Raw genomic sequence first — 15,223 nt, forward strand, 5'->3', positions numbered from 1 at the left:
TCTAAATGTTTCTGGCTGGTAAGACCAGCCATGCTGTGTGCCAAAGTGAGGGCCAGCCAGGCAGCTATTATCTGTGGCTCACAGCAGGAAGGGAGCCCCAGGGACTCCGCCCTAACCACTGCCCCACTTCCAGGGACTGTGAGCGAGGGCCTTGTCAGGCAGCCTGAGGCCTTCCCCCTGCCAGATGCCCATGGGCAGATTAACGGGTTGCAGCAGAGATGTCTTCAACTGGTGCATTTCAGAACATCCGTTTGTGCCTGAGATGGGAGCCCCCCCAGCAGCAAGCCACGCCGCAACTTGCGATGTGACTGCAGTGCAAAAGCACTTCTTGTGGTTTTTTTATGATCTGAAAGTAATTTTTGCTTCTTTAAGAAAACATATATGCAAACCACAGCCCGTCACCATGGTTACTGCTGTGTGCCGCTGTGAATAGCTTATGTTGCATCCTTAGACCTATAGGGTTTGGAAAGCATAATTCTTCTGGCCTTTCACCGCTTCCCCCCTTTGCTAGGCCACTGTCCTGCCGTTGCAAAAAAGCGTGTTGTAATTCGCCCCGCGCGCCGCCGGAGGAAGTGGTGGCTGTGCTGCCAGAGCACTGCAGCCTGCTGCGACGTACCCCGCGTGGCAGGACCCCAGGTAAGAATTATGCCTTCTACCCCACTCTGTGGCCCTTGCTGGCCATGCAAATTCACAGCGCGATAGCCTGCAGGTGTTTAGTGGGTTGCAGTAAGTTGTTCAGAAAGAAACTGTTTTATTATGTCTACCTTTCATAGTGCTGACTTCGGTGTATAGGTCTTGCTATCCTGAGATAAGTTGGGGAAGATTTAAATAATACATTAAAGAACTGAGCACTGCATGTGACATTTCATTATGCAAAGTTTGAGTAAAAAACCTCTGCATTTCCAAAGAGTATTAAAAGTCACAGGCGGATTTCAAAGTGGAACTTTTGCGGCGCTTGCTGGAGTGCAGCAGGGCCCTATGGTGTGGACCTCCTCCAGGACCCTGGGCGAGCTCCAACCCACACCCAGGAACATGCGGGACAATCCTGATGTGGGAGCCAGGTGCTGCAGCACCAATGAGTGCGTCTTTCTCTTCTGCTTTTACTATCATTTTGCCAGTTAATCTCCCAATGGTGCTTACAGCACTAGAAAAGTTGAAAGAAGTATTTTCCTGTGCTTAGCAGAGCCCCAGGAGCTGGTTTAGCCATGTGTTCTGTACTGTTGGTGGAGTGGAGATAGGGCTGGATGGCCTACGCTGGTGCTGAGGCATCACAGCCATGGCTATGCCACAATTCCAGTGCATTTCTCAGCAGGGGCAGAGTGCTGTTCCCCCTGGGTCCCTTCCAGCCGTGAGCAAGGCGGGGGGGTGCCTGTCATAGAGCACCTCTTCCGAGCCTGCTCCAGCCCCCCAGCTATCCTCGGGAAAGCTCTAGAGAAACTGAAATTACATTAATCCTCTGAGAGTAAACCCTTGGCTTGCTGCTGTGAAATACACTGCTGCTGGTGAATTACCTGCCAGTTTTCCATGATTAAATATGAGGCTGGATTGCAGGTAGGGTTTGCCTGGACTGAGAAGCCACACCACTGCCCAGAGAGGCTGAAGTGAGAGCAGACCCTGGCACTGCTGGCTGGGCACTGAAAGTGCAGAAGATGCAGCATATGTAATAATGATTTGCTGTGAAACTAGCAGTGTGGTTTTGCTCATTTATATCCTTGTAGACCAGTAGAGGTTTTCAGTATTTTAGTACTTTTAACACAAATACAATCACTTCATAGTTGCAAGTTTTAAAACAAAAGGACAATACAGTGGAAAGGCCAAGTCTAAAATTCTTGTATTATCTTTCCGAAAATTCACTTGCAGATAATATCATTAAAACAGCTAAAAAAAGCATCTTCTAGCACTGTAGTGTGGCAGTGATGGCCTCCATGTTGCTGTGAAGCAGAAGCGGAAGTTCGTTACTGCAGAAGCTGTGCTGTGGTAGAAGAGATGTAATGATTGCTTTCTCCATTGGCAAGACTGAAATTTAATGTCAGGCCTTTTGGGGGGAAGTTGAGTTTCATGAGTGCTGAACAAATAAGGGCAAAAGGAAGCAAACAGCTTCTCCAGGATTGTAATCGTGTTTAGTCTGTTTGAAGTAATTTGTGCATCTGCTTTTAATACAGGCAATGAAAAAAAAAAAAAAGAAACCAGAGTGCAAGTTTTGTTTTGTGACTATCGTATCACAGCTATTTGGTATGATAAAATGAACCCACAAGACATAGTTAAAGCTAGATGTATCTGCACTGTGATTTTTGTTTATCTGTGGAACAGACGGGTATGGCAGCACCCTGTACTCCTCCCAGGTGGGAGCTCTGCAGTCACCACAGCCTGGTGCTGCTGCTGTCACTGGGTGGATCAAGGGCAGACAGCTAAGGAGTCTGCAGGTTGCTTCATGCAGTTATCCTTGGAGTGCTATGTTACTGTAAATATTAAGGAGAGAAGCTTTGCTCTGGGATGCACAGTTGGGGGGCCAGTGCAGCTGTGGCCCAGGGGAGGCTGCAGGCATGATGCAGCACTGGCGGGGAGCATGGTGGGGCACAGGCACCTGACAGGGCTGGTGTTTTACCCAAGCTGCTTGCTCACCTCTGCTGCACAGAGTAGTCCAGAGACCTTTCCTGGACTAAATTAGGTTCTGGATTAAATTAGGTTCTTAATTGTTGAGTTTTTGCTTTTCTTTAGCAAAACATTCCTGTTTGATTTACAGTCTTACCAAAGCAGGAGTTGGGGTTTGGAGTAAAATGCTGGTGCAAGCGAAGCTGGAGGCTTTGGTCCTCTCTGGGGGATTTGGTCCTTGCTGTTTGGGTATGCAACAGTCTGCACACCTCCAGTCACCAGTGCCTGCCTACCTTTAGGCACCTGGTCTCTGCAGGGACCCTGTGGCTGCGTGGGGAGGCAGCAGGCTGCCAGGGGGGCTGCCTTCATGGAGTAACGGTTGAAAGACGCTTGCTGAGTTGGTGCTTAAAGTAGCTGTGGTTTGTGCACCATGGGTTACCTTCTCCTGTACATACAGAATCTCTTACAAAACAGATCTTTATGGGAGGGCTGGAAACACTCCATAAGGCATTCATAACATAAGTTTCTTAGTTCTGCAGACTGAAGTAATCTGTCAGAGTATTTATCACATTTGTAGTAACAAAGAGAAAATTTAAATCTATTTTCACCTCATGTCCCTAATGCCATGCTGGTTACAGCATGACCTATCACTCAGAGTTTTCCCTTTAAACTTTTCCCTTCACATAATTTTGGAGTAGGAAATGAAGTGGGAAGTGCTTCTATTCTGCTTGAGGCATAGCTGTGAAAAGGATGCCAACAGCCACCCTCACGCAGGGCACCGAGGACACATTGGTGTCCCAGTGCTGTGCCTCCAGAGCTTCTGCCAGTCTGGGCTGGGTCAGTGCTGGCCCTGCAGCCTTTCTGGATGGGTTCTGGAGGGAAAGGCAGGCTCCCATTGCACAATTTTTGGAAGTCAGACTCTTGCTTCACTTGCACCAGAGCTGCCTCCCTCAGCCAAGAGAGTTCCTCTTTTTTGCTCCTGTTATAATAACACATAATAACTCTAAAACATAAAATATCTCTCAAAATACCTTGTGTGTTCACAATTTTCTTTTCCTTTGTCTCCTAATTTATGTCTTTTTGCTTGAATGACACATGAATCTAAGTGTACACTGATATATTTCTTTCTCTTTCTCTGCTGTAAGATTAGTCCATTGTCTCGTTTGGTATCCCAGATGGTAATTATAATTATTACCAGATGATACTCTGTGAGCCCCCTGAGATTTCCTTACAGTTTCCCCTCTACCATGCCCTACCTGGACATCTTGTTACTGCAGAGCTTGTGTTTGGCATCTGTGCTTCAGGGTTTAATCCCCATAACCTATATAAACCTATGTGAAACAGAGTATGTTCACTTTGGAGGATACAATAAGAAATTACATCCCAGATGAGCAGGGCATAAACCTTATGATAGGCATACTGGAGCTGGACCTTGTCAAAAGAGGGGCATGTTTGAGCAGAGCCCCAGAAGAAACACCCGGTGGTGGCAGTTCAGGCATGGCTGGCAGACGGAGGCTGGCAGAGTTGCTGCCATCACAGGCAGAATGTACCAAACCCAGCAGGCAGGTTGCTGTGTGCTGTCACATGAAAATGGGGTTGATTGGAAAATGAAACTAAATAAACCTAACTGCCAATGAGACCAAATGACAGCTATGGAGCTAGACGCTTTAAACAAGGCTGCAGGGAGCTGGGAAGGGAGCTGCCACACTGGCTGTGAGAATCTCGGTGCTCACACATGCACTCTTGCCGAGGCAGTTCCAGGAGGCACAGTTTAGACACAAGTTGGTTTTTTTTTTAAAAGCTAGCTTTGTGGATAGAAAAGATCATTTGTGCAGACATCGGCCTATATAAGTCATTTAACAGAAATCTGGGCAGTGAGGAGTTTGTACAGAAAACATTGTGACCAGAACAACTGCTTTGAAAATGCCCAGCATACTGATGTAAGCATTCAGAGAGGAAGTAGCCTCATGTATTCCTTTGTGATAGAACAGAAACAGGAAGAGCAACAAATGATCCATTACAGTATTTGTTCTCAGAGACTATCAAGGCGTGTGCAACCAGTGCTGAAGTTATCTGAGTGGTACATCTGTACCGCTGATGCTTTGTGTGACGACAGGCAAATGCATGGAAGTTAAGCAAACAGAAAAATACAATGGGATACCAATTTTTGTGAATTTTTTACTAATCAGGATTAGACTTCTCTGAAACACAAGTGTAAATTCGTGGCATATTTTCCTAAAAGAAAAATTAATGTTTCTTTCTGTCCTTTCAGTCTCCAGTTTCTGTAAAAAAGCCCCCAAAGATAAATACAAAATATCAGCAAGATCTCACAGTCAGTGATGTGCCTTTGCTTCCTCAGGCATACAGCCCCACAGGCTGCTCCTCAGACAGCTCCTGAGGGGGGATGGCCAAGGCAGCCCAATACTCATTACAGGTTCGGGAGTTCTGCATGGTCTGTTGCAGGGCGTGATTAGAGCACATAATCACAATAGAAGTTAATTATATTCATTACAGACTGTATAATAGAACAAAATGTCTGAATAAGGAAACAGCTGGAGTTCAGATCTCTTGAGCAGGTAACATTATTTGTCTCCCAAAATAAAATGAGGAATTATTCTTCAAAGTGGAAAAGCATGTTATAACCTCATTTCACAAAACATAATTCTTTGCTTAGTTCAGCCCTGGGTACAGATTAGGGGAAAAGGCAAATTTAAAGGCAGGTTTCTTCTAGTCCCCAAGCCTAATAAATATCAACAGTGGTTTGGCTTATTCTGTTATGCATTGAAGGATGCGGCAGATGTAATTCTGAGCAATCGAAATTTCACAAGTCAACAGCAGTTCAGTATCTATAAATGAATAAAAGTAACATTTAATTGCAGTGGAAATGCTACTTTAGTAGTGATTTCATTTGTAAGATAAAAATAAAAGTATTCTGGAACAACTGGGTATGGTAACAAGTGATGCTCAGAATTATAAATACAACTTAAAAGATTTGGAAGAAAAAGACAAGCATAAGAGGGAGAAGATAGAAAGACAAAGTTCTCACAGACCTACAACCCCCACAATGTTTGCTATTAAAATTAAAGTTGGAACAAGGTGTCTGTGTTGATAGAGATGTTTAACACAAGTTATACTCCTGATACTGGAGATAAAACCTTTGTTTTTCTCCTTGTCTTCTCTGATGTTGCTGTGCCTCATATTTTTCTTGTTAGCCTGTTGTTCATGTTGATGGGGGTTTGAACACCAGCCTCACAGTTTAAAAAGCTACATGACATGGGAGTCCCAGTCTGTGGGAACAGAGAGTGGATGAAATTAAACCATGTCTGAGAATGGAAGCCTGCTTGGGGGGAGGGAGGCTGTGGGTTTATGTTCTGGCAACAGGGCACCACTGCACGACTGCTGCTTGTCACAGCACCCAGCTCCAAGTGCTGCTGCAGCCACTGTATGTTTCCAATTGAGAGAACCTTCTGTGGTAGTAATGATGAAAATAGGAAAGAATGGAAGTATCACAATTCGAATTAAGGTCACCCAGGAGCATAGAGGACAGAGGTGTCTGGAGTATCTGGTGTTTCCACAGAAAAGTTGGTGAGCAGCAAGAGAGATGTGAGGCACAGGACATACCCAAAAGCATTAAATCAGCCCCTTTGGTGAAGTGCCTGTGCTGACTGGATGTACTGGCCTGAGGTAGTTCCCTCAGAAGCTAGAAGGGAGATCAGACAAAATTTGTAAACTTCTATAGTTTTTTGTGTTTTGATTTCTGAAGTGTTCAGAACCCTGCTCCTGCCAGCAGCCCTTGAGCCTCTTTCCCTGCCATGTATGCCCCCATGCTTCAATCCCTGCCAATGAAGGACCGATGTGTGACAGCGGTGGGACTTCAGAAAAATCGCCTCCTTACAGACATTATTTTGTGTCCTTTTAGTGTAGATTATGCCATTAGCAGGACTCACTTACAGGGTTCACACTCTTCCACTCTTCTTCTCCGTGAACACTCATTTATTCAATGGTTCTTAATTTTCACAACTAAAGCAAGGAGAAAGCTCTATGGAGGTGGAGCTCTGAGCATTTGACATGTCCATTTTGTAATGGTTTCCATATCTAAGAGCGGCTAAAGCACCAGTGGAGACTCCCTGTGGTAGCTGTTGTTCCTGCGGAGAGATGAGAGCGCTGGTCATCCGCCAGCCTGCCGCCGGGGTGACTGCAGGGCTTCAGGACTCACGGGAGCTAGGTGAGCAGCGCCTGTGCCGATGGCAGAGAAGGGAGTTCCTTGTCTTGACTAACTGGCCTACGGTTACATCTAGTAATGGGGACCAGGGAGGCACGGAGAGAGCTGGAGCAGTTGCCGTAAGGCAGCAGTTCTCTGAATTGTTCTCTATGGAAGAAAACAGAATTGAAATTCAGATTTTAAGGAAAAAGAGAGTAATAACTAAGCAAAATGTCTGCTAGATTCATTGCAAATGTTTGTAGGCTTTGGGTGTGAGTTTGGCTAAGACATGACTGCTTCCCTGGTATCAAAAGACAAAGTTGGAGAATCCTGCCACTGATTTTATTAACATGGTCAAATATAGAGAACTGAAAAACATAATTTTCAAAGGCATGGAACTCTTTCATGGGGGAAAAAAAAGGGCATTAACAGTGTAAGAGGTCTATTGTGAGCCTTGGGGATGGAACAGACTGCACAGTACAAGAGAGAAATACACATCAAAAAGTGTAAACCTCAGCAGCGTCAGTGGAAGAAAGAGCCAGAAGAGGGAGAACAAAAGGTCACTTAATCCATTCCCTTGCTCCAGGCAGGATGGAGTATACCTGAATCACTCCTCTAGACGGGTTCCTAACCTTGATTTAGTACCCCTGTCAGTCCTTTTTTTTTTTTCCTTTAAATCCAGCCTGAACCTCCCTCCCTGCAGTTTAAGCCCATCTCCTAATCTTCACCACTAGAAATACAGAGACAAGATTGTTTCCTGCTCTTTATAGTGTTCTTAAATCTGAGACTATCATTGCTGTGCTTCCTTCAGTCTTGGCATCAGGAGGTTGTTTCCAATTCTTTTCATCATTTTGTCTCCACCACTGTCCCTAGAAGTCCCATCCCACTTCCCACGTCCTGGCAGGCCAAAACTGATAGGACTAGACCCATGCGTTTAGGTGTACGTCCTTCTCTTTTTCTGTCCCTTCAGGTAGTGGCACATTGTTTTGTAGAGCTTCCTTCACACATGGCCCTAGACATGAGCATCCTGGCAAGAGACACACTGATACTGTCTGACTATTGCAGCTCCTGCACTGCTCCTGTTGGCATCTCTGCCATGGCAGGACCAACACCTCAGTCCTGTGACACTCTGTGACACTTGGCAGAACAGAGCCATCACCTTGGGGATGGCTGTGCTGCTGTAGGAGGGACAGGGCCCCTCCGGAGCAGTGCCCGGCTGCTGCAGTGGGTGCTGGCCACCTGCTCTGGCCACAGAGTGTATGGGGTGCCCAAGGCAACCATGGGGTGCACCATGCCAGCCGGGGCAGCCCCCTGAGTACCCCAGCAGCCTCCAGGCTCACCATGTTGGGACCATGTGGACAAAGTGACTGGTCTGCAACACCCCTTACTTGCTGAGATGAAGAAAAAGCAGGAAACAGGACTGAAGTACAGCCTTTTTTTCCTGTTCTGTAAAGACTGCCTTGCCTACTTAGCGAAAAAGCACTTGGGGGGTGGGATGTCTAGAAAAATAGTGGTATAATGGATAACGCAGTTGGAAGACGCTGGTGCCAAGGCCTCGCACAGCGGGCCGGGCAGCAAGGCGCAGCGCTGGCCGAGCTCCCCCGTTTTGCTGCCTCGTTTTTTTTTTCCCCTTCCTCCGAAACCGGAGGCGGCGGCGGGGCCGGGCACGTGTGCTGGGACCCGGGCACCGTGACTCATGAGGCGCTGGGCCGCTCCGCTGCTGGGAGGATGAAGGAGGCGAGTCCCTGGGGGAGGGTAGCCCGCGACGCCTCCGCTTTTCTCCTTGGCCCCGGTTTTGTGTCGCCCGGATCCCGGAGGCTGCGCCTGGATTAGGTGAGCGCGACCGGGCCGGGCAGGGGCCGGGGCCAAGCTGCGACTGGGCCGAGTACCCCCGCGGACCCGGGCCTGGGTCTCCCAGCGGGCCCGTGTTGGGCCCGGGGCTGCCCGCGGGGCCGCGCTTCCGGGCGGGGCGGGGGCGGTGGCGGAAGCCGGGGCCGGCGCGGGGAGCCCGGACCGCTGCCGCCGCCTCCCGCCCGCCCGCCGCGCCGGCGGCCGTGTCAGCATGCGCTCCTGACTGGGCCGGGCCCTCGCGGCCGCCACCGCCGAGCCCGGGCCGGGCCGCCGCCCGCCCGCCCCGCGGGCATGCCAGAGGTGAGTCAGGTGGGGGCGGCCGCAGATGCCCGGTGCGCTTCTGCCCTCGGCCCGGCGGCCTCGCCCCGCGCGGCGGCTGCGGCGGGCCCCGCGGGCGGCGGCTTGTTGCGGGCGGTGGCACTGGAGAAGCGGGGTGCCCGCCCTGTTCGGCTCGGCTGGGCTCGGAGGGGGGACAGAGACGTCCTCAGCCGGGGGACCAGGAGCCCTCCTCGAGGGCGGCTGCGCCTGCCCGCGCGTCCTTCCTTGGACGAGGGCCGAGCGCAGGGCGCTGCTGCCCGACTGGGGAAGCGCTTCACGCGTGTCCCGTCCGGAGCACTGCCGGGCGCGCCCCGCCGCTGTGCGGGGCAGGTGCGGGCGAGCGGCGCCTCCCGGGCGCTCGGGCGGCGGCGGGAGGGCCGCGGCGGGTGTCCGGGGCCGGGCGCGGGAGGCCGCTGTGTGTGGTGCCGAGTCTCCGCTCCGGAGGAAGGGTTTGCTCTGCAGAGGAGGCCGGCAAGGGCGGCCCCCGACCCCGGTGGTGCACATGGCCCGTCAGATTCGCGCTGGCCGTACTGCCTGTCCTCTGGGAGCTTCTAGAGCAACTGCGCGGAAATCTGTTCTTTTTAGAGAAAGTTCTTAAATTCAGAACTTTGTTTTGCAGCTACTGCAAACAAATCAGTTCAAGATGCGAGTATAGTGGAAAAGCAAAATGCAGGAATGTTGTCTGTGCAAAACAGTTATTTGAGAAAAATGCATGGTTACTTCTTTTGAAAAGTCCTTTTGGTGATTTGTTTTTAAGGGGCGAATATATTCTGCCAAACATGGCAGTAGCAGAGCACAGGTGACAAGCAGAGAGAGTGAAACTGCATGATAGCAGTTGTGATGGGCTCTGACGGGCGGGAGCGAGGCATGCAGATAGAATGGAATAAATAACCAGGCTGTATCTTATTCAGGACTGCAGAAAAGGGGTTGTATGTTCCAAAGTGGCAACAGGGAAATAATTTGCATAATACATAATTAACCGGTGGTACCTGCTACTGCAGGGGAGGTTTGAGGGTTAGAGCCCAAGGTTGGGCACTTGGACACTGCAGTGGATGGCAGGCTTCTGCCAGGGCTGGATGCTTGTGTTGGCACTGATCCTTGCAAGACCTGCAGGCATAAGCCAGTATGGCAATTGAAAGTAGACAGAAAGAAATTGAAGGCTTGGCATCCCCAGGTTCACTGAAATGGGTGACAGAACAGCTGGATGTGGAAGGTTGGGATGTACTAGCTCAGAAAACCAAAATGTCAGGAGTCTCTCTGCTTGCCATGCGTTGTGGGCTGAGATGGCAGTGCTGCCTGGGAGGTTTTCCAGGCAGCCAAGCACCCTGATGGTCTGTCTGGAGGGAACAGGGGTGCTGGGTGCATGCTTGAGCTGAGTTCTGTGGTTGCAGCTTGTGTTTTTGCAATTTAAATTCTGTGGGGCCTATGTTGTTTCTCTCCTCAGCTTCTGTCAGATCAGGTGTAGCCCAGAGTGTTGTAAAATGGAACTGGGCTTCCCTGGATTTGAAGGCTGGCCTTCAGTACTGAAATTCTTCAGGCTTAGTTGAAATGAAGGATGTTTAAGTAGAAAAACAATGGTGATGACTGAATGTTCAGTTTCATAACCAGCTAGTCTCCAGACTTGAGAAAATTTGGAAAACTTAATACCCTGTAGGTTGTATGTATGATTGTCATGGAGCCTGCCTTGTCTGTGTGATACCTGAAAGTACAGTTGTACAGTTGGATTGTGCGGTTGTTACTTCCTCAGGCTGCTGAGGAAAGATATACAGGCAATGGTGTTCTTAGTCTGGTATATGAGAGAAAAGGTGACAGGGCATATTTATCATCTCATTTCCTTAATACCATGGTTTGATTAAATTTATTTTGAATGGCAGACAGGGGTCTGGGTCACAGGATGCTTTGCTGTGCTATGTGGCAGCTGAATCAATGGGCAAAACTGTGGCATTATGTGAGCAATCTGTAATTCACTTGAGTCAGGAAACTGTGCCAGCACCATCCTGTGAACCTCCTCTCAGCTGCCATGCAGGATATAGTTTCCATATATCCCTTCACTGCGCAGAGCCAGCGTTCCCTGTGGCAGGAGCAGCCTTCCTTTGTGAATTTCTTTTCACCTGCCCACAAAATCCTCTATGCTTGTTGTCTCAGAAGTATTGTGAAGCGCAGCTGTGCCACGTGCCGCAGAGGCACGAGCTCTGTGCTTTTCTGAAAGCTGTATTGCAAACATGGGAAATTGCCAGTTGAGATGTATCCAGCAACTGCCTACCGCTGGGCTCTCCTAGGCAGGCGCCTGACCTTCACCTTCTCGGCCTTCACCCTCATGAAGGAGTTTTAGATCTGGTAGGTTAACAAGGAATGGACAGTATCTGTCTTCAGGAATATGACCAAAACAGTTGAATTAGTGGAAGCAGAGAATTTTAATTTAAAACTTCTCTGGTATATTATTATCTAATTGTGGAACTAATTATAATCATAATTCAGAATAGACTTTACTCAAAGGTTTTTCGGTGGGCAGTCAGGGCCAGGAAGTTACACCTTTGCTGACTGACTGTGGTCATGAGAGCTTTCAGCCCAGTTCATCCCAGTGAGACCAGGGAGATGGCAAAAGGATAATCCTAAACCAGACACCAAGTAGGGGTTTGGTAGGGTGCTGTTCAGGTTCCTTGAGTACCTCGCCATTGCAGCGGCCATTCCACAGGTGCCTTGGGAAGGCTGGGGTGTGGGAATGGCTCTCCACTGGGCTGTGGTCAGTAAGGGCCGTGCAGCCTGCTGCTGGCATGGATACATAAAAATTTTGGGGAGTTTTGCTGATTTTTAGTTCAGACTGGAAACACTGTTAGTTCATTCTGCTTTGGGAAGTTCAACAGTATAATCAGAAATAAATAGATATGAATCAAGCTGCTTCAAGCCTTCAATGCAAACATTCAGCTTTAAAAATGGTTGATTTTTGGTTTGCACTGTTCCACCTCTTGAGTTCTACTGCTTTGTTTGTTCACTAAGTCTCAGATGCTGTTTATCATTTCATATTATTGCTAGGTAATAATTACTGAGTTTATCTACTTTCTGCTTCCTACAGTGAGGCCAGGAGTTGAATAAACTAACCTTTTTTAGACACCTCTGTGACAAATACTGTGCACCGAGAGCGGTTTGAAAGTAGCAGGTGCTGCTGTTGCTTTCTTTGAAAACCTGTTTTGCATGGAGATTTCTGGTGCTTGCCCAGTTTGCATGTCTCAGGAGCACTGAAAGTGCTGCTTTCCATAAGTTCAGAAGCAGGGAAGATCCTATTGAACAAAACTTGTAGTGTCATTCACTGCAGTCTGTCCTCCAGAGGGTTTTAGATGACTGATAAATATCCTGTCCTGGGGCCTTTGCACAGTGTCCGAGCTGCGCTGTTTTGCATCCCTGCCCCAGGGTGCAAACCTGACTTCGCTAAACTTAGAGCTCATGTATATTGGAAACGTGGAAGATAAATTTGAGGCGCAAGAGATGGTGATGCATCACACCAGACAGCTGAAACAAACATTAAGCAGTCGGAGCAACGGGTGTTGCTCCGTAGGGCTGTTATTTTGGTTGCCCAGAGAAGCACAGACCATTAAGGCTGCGTGGTTTTTGGGTTTTATCCTACTGTCCTGGATGGCTTATGTGGCCACAGTAAAGGTTCTTATACATGTGGTGTAGATGAAGATCTTGTGGCCAGTTCAGATTAAAATATACGCTTTCCCCTCTGTTTTTATTCCGTTTAAGTAGTTGTTTTATTCTGCTGCTTCAGGTTCAGTGTGGAAGTGGTAGTGGCACAGGAATGCCTGTAATTAGGAGGATGAGCCTTAGCACCTCTTGATGCCTGGAACAGAGGATGATTGCTACTTGGGAACCACTTGTATAAACTGTGAACATAATTTTTCTAACAGCGCTAACACTGAGGAAGTCACATGTGTTGGATTAGAAAAGACGCTTTGCAGTAACTATTCAATCCTTTTAAAGGCTTACTATGTGTTTTCCTTTGCCTTATGCACATTTTAAATGCAGATGCTACAAAGAGGTGATTTTGCTGTTAACAAGGGCCAGCTCATTAAGATAAAACTGCAGAAAAGTTCTGTTCTCTTTTGTTGTCAGGCTTTTATGATTTTTGTCCATGCTGAGGATGGCTTCTGTAACTATAAATATTTATCTGAAAAATCCTGCAGCTACTTCTGTCCAGAAGGAATTTTACTGTGATTGTATTTTGTATGTTTTTGTGGTGGTTTTCCAGTATGAACAGGGAAGGACACTGATATCAGTGATCGGGTGTTGCCTGAAGTAATCCAGTTTTGCACTGTTGTTTATTTGTGAGGGGTGGCAGAATAATCCTGCATATGAATGTGCAGGTGCTGCTGGGGACTTGGAGATTGGCCGGAGTGTGAGCAGAGCTTGGATGTGTAGATCCAGGATTTTGGTTCATATGCTTCATACACCTAGCAACTGTAAGGTGAGGAACCTAACTGGGTTTGATTGCTTCTCTGGGGACTCCCATGTTCAAATCTGGCCCATTTCCAGCCCCGCATAGGGTCTGGAGTGGGTTCCATGGCTTTCCTTTGCCTGCGTATGTGCTTGTCTCCACTGTTTGTCTTCATTAGGGATTAGAGCAGTTGGCCTGTGATTATTATTTTTTTATCTTATTTTATTAACAATTATATATTGTAAACTTCATTTCCTAAGTAATGCAGCAAAGTAAACAACATTTCCTTCCAACTACCCTGTAAATATTTACTGAAAGGATAAACATGTGAATGTTTTTTTATTGCTATCCTTGGTGACATTTGGAGTCTGTTCTGCCGTGAATATGTGCAATTGTAATTCCCATTAGTGTCAATGAGAGTTCCCAGCAATTAACAAGGAAAGAGAAGGGACCATTAAAACTGCGTTACAATTGTGATGAAACAAGATAAAAAATATACACATTTAATATAAAGAGTCAAGAGGTGAAGGTTTTGTATATGGCTTTTTATAGTGGAGCATGGTTCCTCGTAAGGATGTTCAAGTTGATGTCACCCTTTCCTATTCTACCTTCAGCACTTTGTGCGGGGTGAATGTCTTAGTCGTTGCTTTGCTTGGAGACTAAAGCCAGTGGCAGATGTCGTTTTACACTGTTCTGTGCATTCAGAACCAGCAGTAAATTTCCTGCTCTCAGACCAATGTAAAGTTTCTTCTATAGCTTCAGTGGCAGAAAGAGGAGAGTGAGAGCAGCAGCACTCAACTGGTGCAGGCCAGTGTACATGAGGTCGGGCTGCTTGGTGACTGTGAGGGTTTGATGCGTGTTGACCTCAGGATGAAACCCAGCTATATCCTGGGAGAATTGCTTTTCCTTTGGGATCAGTTATTATTTTAAAATGTCTGCTTGCTGCCAGCTACTAACTTGTGAAATAGTCCGCATTTCAAATTATGTGCATCTGCTGCATTGTTATAAAAGAGTATTTTTAGTCACAATATCTTTATTTTAGGTAGCTGGGAAACTCTCTTTTAATGTACTACAAAGAAAAAATGTCAAGGTTTGCAACAGATATAATCTGTCCTCACTAAAGCTTAATTTAGGTTCTCATTAGATGCAGCTTGAATTTTCAATGGGATAATTGCTACATGCATTAGTTAGCAATATCAGCAGCAGTTTGTAAAGTAAAAGTATACTTCTGTCATTAGGATGCTAAATAGTGTGCTTCAGGTCCATTTTTGGTGGAATCTGCTGCTTGCACGTGAAAACATGGGAAGCCAGGGCTGAGTAAACTGCAACTGGCCGTCAGTTTCGCATAGCAGATGATCATTTCCATTAGCCAAGTGTATAGTCAGCATTAATGCAGTGCAGGGTATGGGCCATGCTGCTGCTGTCGCACAGCTGCATGCCAGCTCGGCCCCTTGGTCTGTCTGTCCTTCTGCAGCTCTGCAGCCTCCTGGAGCTGCAGGCCACTGCTGGCAAGAAGTCCTGGAGACAAACAACTTCCAGCCCTGATCTGAGCACTGTCAGGAAGCGTGCAACTGCCCGTGTTGCTCTCAGGACCTTGTGCTTTTGGCAAATACACCAAATATTTGTTTTAACAGAAAAATATTTTGGGACATAAGTATACAAGCTGTGTATTGGTGGCTCAATTGGAATGAATTTCAGCACTATAAAAAGAAGTAAGTACTAGACAGGTTAAAATACATCTAGTTGTTTCAGAAAGTGAGCTTTCACGTAGCCCTCCATTACTCGCCCAGCAGTGTTTGACTTGTTCTATCAGTTCTTTCTGTGAATTC

At 47.4% G+C, this 15,223-nt stretch overlaps 1 protein-coding gene across 13 annotated transcripts in view; it reads left to right on the forward strand.

The window, feature by feature from the left end:
• Positions 1 to 270: 270 nt before the first annotated feature.
• The window catches only part of MBNL1 (muscleblind like splicing regulator 1), a 103,857-nt gene continuing 88,904 nt past the window's right edge, over positions 271 to 15,223 (forward strand). For 9 of the 13 annotated variants that reach the window (XM_062603070.1, XM_062603075.1, XM_062603080.1 and 6 more), the window contains exon 1: positions 8,487 to 8,626. Coding sequence is in view for 1 of the 13 variants with exons in the window: in XM_062603081.1 (XP_062459065.1) it covers positions 8,936 to 8,944 (9 nt within the window). In the remaining 12 variants the exon portion in view is untranslated. Of the gene's footprint in view, positions 637 to 8,486; positions 8,627 to 8,807; positions 8,945 to 15,223 lie in introns of those variants that run through there. The other 4 variants (XM_062603074.1, XM_062603084.1, XM_062603072.1 and 1 more) reach the window with 4 other exon arrangements.

This window comes from Pezoporus occidentalis, unplaced genomic scaffold (assembly GCF_034315485.1).
Source record: "Pezoporus occidentalis ecotype Australia unplaced genomic scaffold, CSIRO_AGI_Poc_V1 ctg8, whole genome shotgun sequence".
Taxonomy (NCBI): domain Eukaryota; kingdom Metazoa; phylum Chordata; class Aves; order Psittaciformes; family Psittacidae; genus Pezoporus; species Pezoporus occidentalis.